Source organism: Typopeltis vanoorti, chromosome 19 (genome assembly GCF_054136105.1).
Source record: "Typopeltis vanoorti isolate ZY-2024b chromosome 19, IOZ_Tvanoo_1.0, whole genome shotgun sequence".
In the NCBI taxonomy this organism is placed as follows: Eukaryota; Metazoa; Arthropoda; class Arachnida; order Uropygi; family Thelyphonidae; genus Typopeltis; species Typopeltis vanoorti.
In genome coordinates this window covers 39,505,001-39,511,549 of record NC_143567.1, presented here as the reverse complement: position 1 = coordinate 39,511,549, position 6,549 = coordinate 39,505,001, and the positions used below count along the sequence as shown (strand labels likewise).

The following is a 6,549-nucleotide window of genomic DNA, read 5'->3' as shown; positions in this document are numbered from 1 at the left end:
TTTCATCTTGTTTTTCACTCATTAGTAAATGTCTGTTGTTTAGATCTTGGATTGTATTTACTTTACGCCTAGTCATTCCTTTCACTTATTCCAATTACATCCCATATAATACCTTCCAGCTCTTTATCTACTTATCTAGGATATCTAGGATAAGAATACTATACTCTAAATGAAAAATCTGCATACAGGCAGATTTGCCTCGTGGTTCAAGTGTAATAGAGTTACAATATCAGATTTTCTCTTCAAGACATTGAAAATTTTGTTCGTAAATTTGGTACTGTAACACGGATCCGTGTTGAAATTTTGTAGATGTGGACACGGTGACAAGATGCTAAGAGAAAAGCTGTTCAAATGTAACGTCTATATGTGTAAATGAGACATTATATCGAGAAATATCTTTCTAACTCTTTCTTCTAAGTTGCCTACATTGAAATGCAGGTTCATTTCAATTCACATTGAAATGAACCTCTTGCGATCTACTCAGACCTTGGGGGATTTCAACCCTTGATTACCTATTAAGGTAATTCGAGTAAGAGTGGTCACTGTAATTCTATTTTGTTTTTTCCCAGCTAGATGTACTTTTCTGTCATTTCTGGGTGGGATGTCTTTACTGACACATGCACTACATGGTTATCATTAGAGATGTCGCAGATAAGTGGATGGCAGATGAGACTTGGAAGTCCAAATATTCCATGCTTCTAGACTCAACATGATATATTTGACTTCATGTGTCCGTTTCTTTTATACCAGGAGTAAGAATCTGACATGCCAATTCGTTAATCACAGCACACTAAATGGCAAAGTATGCAGTTCCACCAATTCCAGATTTTTAAACTAATGATTTTCATATTCATACATTTTAGTATAATTTTGTTGTCTGTAATTAATCTAATCTCATTTATTATTCTGTAGTTTTTTTTTTTTCAAGATTTCTTTTTTAACGCTAGATGGTACTTCACATGTTTCCGTAGCAACCAGTTTACAATAACTCGCACTATAAACGTATTGATTAGTTTTGCATTTTCTTTCTTTTCTTTATCTGATTCGGAATACTCGACACATCGTATCACTAATGTCGCAATCTTATTCAACTGTAAGTTCAGTAAAATCTCATACAATTGGATCAGCAAGAAAAATCAGTAACAGCTCAAGTTCACGTTCCCGAAAACCTCCGGCTATTCACGCAAAAAGGGAATCGCCTTCCAGTGACAATGTACCAAGAATCGTTGACGATGAAGGTAATGATTTAACTCCGAAACCACTGATCCAGTTTAATGAGATTAATTCAAGTGGCAGTCCTTTAAGCAGTGTTAATAATCTAGCTTTTTCAGATAGTTTGGGAAAAACTGGAAGGCCTTCTAGTGCTTTTTTTTCAAGACCTGACTGGAGTAATGCTGATCTGTTACCAGATCATGCCACTGCAGAGCACATACTTTACCGCGAAATGGGTATTTCTGAAACTGTGAAAACTTTCCCTTCATTGTTGCCAAAAGGAAAAGGAAGAATAGAGCTTGATTTTAGCAAATCTTTTGTTAAGTTAAAAGAAACTGACACAATATGGTTACTTGATATCCATGATGTCTTAGTAGACATGGATATGGGTACAGGAGAGTTGGTACAAAAGCAAAACTTACATTACAAAGAACTTATAAAGAGGAGGGAAGGTGGGGAAGAGGTCACTCACCGTGGTATTCAGACTATACAACTTCCTCCAAAGTGCAAACAGACTGAAACCCGTGAAAGAATTGTTATGGAAAATTCAACCATGGCATCCAACTGGCTACTTCAACTTGATCACTCTGAAGATACTTTGCAAAAAATCTCTGATTCTAATTTAAACACAATTTCTAGATTTGAAAATATGACTGTAGCACACATAAAAAGTTTGAAGAAAGATCTAAATTTAATGGAACGAGCGATTAATCTAAATACATATGCCTCAATTATAACTGTTTTGAAGGGTATTACAAGCACTGAAGACAGAAGTGAAATGCCAGTAATAGAAGTTGAACAAACTCCTGAACAAAAGGAACAAGTTGCAGAGCAACAGGAAACTGCTCCCAAGAAAGCAGAAAACTTGGAACAAGAGCCTAAGCCAGAAACCTCAGAAGTAAAGAGACCATCTACTGATGAGACAACAGAAATTTCAGATATTTCTATTGCATCTTCAATACCACCTTCAACAGAACACTTGATATCATTCTTGGTTAAGAAGACAAGTGAAAAATATACTGTAGCATCAGTGTGTTGGAATCCAGGAAATGATGATTTGTTTGCTGTAGCATACAGAATAAAACATGCTAACTCTTCAGTTAAAGACCCTAAGGGTCTTATATATTGTTGGAGTATAAAGAACTGTGAATATCCTGAAAGAATATTTATAGGAGAATCATACATCATAGATATAGAATTTTCAATTACCAATCCTGCATTGCTAGCTGTTGCTATGGAAGACGGTATCATAGGAGTTTATGACATACGCAAAACTGAAAGTATGGCTGTTCTTGACACTGTACATTCACTCCTTCGACCAGTTGGCACAGTTAGTCAAGTCAGATGGAACCCAGGGAAAGGAGCATTAGAAGAGAAACATGAAATGTTCCTATCTGTATCACAAGATGGACAAGTTATCCAGTGGATCCCAGGAAAAGGATTAAGTGGTGTCATATTAATGCAACTGAAAAGAGCATTAGTAACAGAATCAAAAGAAGAAAGTTTTGCTATATCAAACTTTGCTTATAGCTACTGTATTGATATAAACAAAAATGATCCAAATATTTATCTTGTAGGAACAACCGATGGTCATATTTACATGTGTTCAACTGCCTACAGTGATCATTATCTGCAGTATTATTACTTTCATAAAGGGCCTATTTTTCGTGTTATTTGGTCACCATTTGTATCGGATGTCTTTCTGAGTTGTAGCAGCGACTGGACATTGGCCATATGGGAAAGTGAAAAAAGTCATCCAGGAATTAGTCTTCAAACACATATACAGAAAGCTATATTAGATGCTGCATGGTCACCTACTTCATCCACTGTTCTTGCATTAATTACAGAATCCTCACTAGAGGTGTGGGATATTGCTATTAATGAGCGTGAACCAGTTATCTACCAACAGCCTAATGAAGGTGTTCATTACACTTGTCTGTCTTTCTTACCTGTTATCTCAGGTATTGCAGTTGGAGATAGTGCTGGTACCCTAGCTGTTTATTGCTTAAAAGGCTTGCATGTACCTACTCAGTATCAGGAAGAAATTCTAAGAAATATACTTGCTGTTAACAGGAGTGAGTCTGGTCCTACAGAACAGCAAAAGTGTAGTTGCCAAGTAGAACAGAAATATATTATCGAAGTGTAATTTCCATTGCAAAATGAGAAAAGAAAATAAATTATGTGGTTTTCTGAAACAGCTTTATCTCAAAAATCCATTCTGATAGTATGCTTCAAGATGGTAATATAAATCAAAAGGTACTGAAATGAATTAGTTTAATTACAGAGAGTCAAAATATAAGTCACCTGAACTGCATCAACATCAAAATATTCCTGGCAAGTGACTTCCTTTTGCACACACCTTTCTTATTTCTTGAATATATAAATTAAATAAATTTACAGCATATACTTTTATTATACTTATTTTTTCTGCTATATCAAAACAAAAAAATATGCATTTTCCACAATTGTTGGCTCTACAATGCAGGGAAAAAATTGAACCTGCTCTGTAATTTCTTGAAGCAGTCAACTAAATATACATGGTTTCCTTTATATGTTGGCATCTAACTCAGCATTTTGCTATAAAAAAAAAAAATTCACATTTGACATTCATAGACTGAGTATGGTCACTCCCATACCTCATCGAATTTTGGGAATGAAGTCATCTGCTAGAATAAGTGGTAGGGTCATAGATTCATTTACCATGCAGAGTTAGTAGAAAAATCACAAACATCCATGCCCATGGCAGGATTCAAACCCACAGCCTCTTGGCTGGAGAGAGTGGATAAGCTAACCACTCGGCCAACCAGGCTTGCTAACATTTTGTTGGATAAATCAAAATCTTCTGAACTCTATCACTTTATCAGCATAAATAATCTTTATCATCCTAAGATGAAATTAGGGGGATGGAATGGAAATTTCCTTATATATAATTAAATAATTATTTAAGGTAATGATGAGTGTATATTTGCAGTCTTCATTTCCATAAACATATCCTCAAGAGGTGTGTTTGATATTGGTATTCCAATACACCAAACAATTTATTACTTTTTCATCAATATAGTTTTTCAAATTGTTCATTTCTTTGATATATCTGATATATCTCTTGGTTTAAAAGGCTAGAAAACGACCTCAGTGATCTGTTACCATTCTGAATATTTTATCCAATCTATTTAAATGATCATACTGCCTTTGTTAATAAATTTAGTTTAATCCTTTATCCAAGTGTAAGCAAACAAAGTTTGCACCTGAAGAATCTTCAGGACTGAGGCAACTCGTGGTAAAGATGGACTAAGCTCTCATCACTTGTCTTAGTACCTCCCATGATGCAAAGCACATCTCCTTGCAGACATGTATAATGCTATGCATTAAGGAAAGGGCCACTATCCAGACCAGTTTTGACCTTTACTGAGGTCTCATCAGTGGGAGCCATATTTACCCAAATATAACTTCTCCATTACTTCCACCTTGGTATCACCACCTCTGGGTCTGGCTCCCCACTGATGAGACCTCAATATAGGTCGAAACCGGTCTGAGTAGTGGCCCTTCCCTTAATGCATAGCATTATACTTGTCTGCAAGATGTGCTTTGCATTATGGGAGATACTAAGACAGTGATTAGAGCTTGGTCCACCTTTACTAAGAGTTGTTTCAGTCCTGAAGATACTATAGGTGCAAACTTTGTTTGCTTACACTTGATAAAAGATTAAACTAAATTTATTATAGTCTAACCAAGTGGGAAAAAAACTTCCAACATGCTGCCTTTGATATATATATATATATATTATTATTATTATTATTATTATTATTATTATTTTGGGCGACTCCAAGAGTCCTTAGACTCATCGAGGGAGGCCCTAAACATCATGTCCACACAACTATGCGATTGCATTCTCACAGTATCTATCATACCTTGTCTTGAACTCATTCACCGTCATAGCAACCACAACAGACTCTGGCAACTTATTTCACTCATTTACCACTCTAAAAGTAAAGAACCCAGCTCTAACACCCCTGCTAACCACACTCTTGCCCAGCTTCCATAGGTGTCCCCTAGTTCTCCCACCACCAGTCCTGATCTCAAAAATATCCTCTGAATTAATCCTATAGAATCCCTTTGGCAATTTGAATGTCTCAATCATATCTCCCCTTTTCCGCCTATCAACTAGTTTCTGCAACCCACAAATCTTCAACCTGTTCTCATATGGTTCATTCCATAGACCTGTTATCATCTTAGTCACTCGCCTCTGGATCCTCTCCACCTCCTCCCCATCAAGAAGGAACCGAGGTGACCAAATCTGGGCACAGTAGTCGAGATGAGGTCTTATCAAGGCTCGGTACAGAGGTACAATAACTTGCTTGTCTCTGCTTGTCAAGGTATTTTTCAACAACCAAGTGAGTTGATGAGCTGATTTAGCTACTTTTGCAGTGTGCCCCCTAAACTTCATCTCCCTATCCACCAACACTCCCAAGTCCCTGGCCTCATCAATCTCTTGGAGTACAGTTCCACCAATGTGGTATACTGCTGCTAATCTTTTCACCCCAACACACATAACCTTACATTTTGTCACATTAAATTGACATCCATTCTCCTTAGCCCAGAACTCCAATCTATCTAAGTCATCCTGCAAGACTTTGACATCTTCTGCATTCACTATTGCCCTACCCAACTTTGCATCATCAGCAAACAAATGAATTATTCCACTTAGATCCTTCCTTATATCGTTAATGAACAGATTAAACAGCAGTGGTCCAAGAACAGAACCCTGCAGCACACCACTATTCACAGGCCGTCTTTTGGACTCTACTCCTGAATAAACTACTCTTTGATATCTCTCCATCAACCAACCACCTATCCATCTAACCAACCCTATATCCATTCCCATGTGTTGTAGTTTACGGATTAGTATTCCATGTGATATCCTGTCAAACGCCTTTGCCAGGTCCAGCAGTATCACTGTAAACCCATTTCCCTTATCCAGTTCAGCCGTCACCTTGTTATAAAACTTGAGCAAGTTACTGAAGCATGATCTACCCTTCACAAAGCCATGCTGTCCCCTGTACAGTATCTCGTTTTCATCAATCCATTCCTGTATTTTTCCCTTGACTACTTTCTCTAAGACCTTGACAACGACTCCTGATATGCTGATCGGTTGGTAATTTGCAACCGTAGTCTTGGATCCTCCTTTATGCAGTGAAACTATTTTCCCCTCTTTCCACACCTTCGGGACTAAGCCAGACCTGAGACTGAAATTAAACAACATGGTCAAGTGCACTGATAATTCTTTAGCCGCTTCACGCAAGACCCGTGCCGGTATACCATCCAATCCCACAGATGTGT

At 37.2% G+C, this 6,549-nt stretch overlaps 1 protein-coding gene across 1 annotated transcript; it reads left to right on the top strand.

The window, feature by feature from the left end:
* The first annotated feature begins 1,072 nt into the window (after nucleotides 1-1,072).
* On the top strand, nucleotides 1,073-3,358 carry LOC150096014 (dynein axonemal intermediate chain 4-like). Its single transcript, XM_090409590.1, has one exon. The coding sequence runs from the start codon at nucleotides 1,073-1,075 to the stop codon at nucleotides 3,356-3,358; it is 2,286 nt and encodes a 761-aa protein (XP_090265716.1).
* The last annotated feature ends 3,191 nt before the right edge of the window (nucleotides 3,359-6,549 follow it).

Excerpts from the sequence above, each read along its gene's own strand:
- LOC150096014 (XM_090409590.1), top strand. The coding sequence starts at position 1,073 with ATGTCGCAATCTTATTCAACTGTAAGTTCAGTAAAATCTCATACAATT.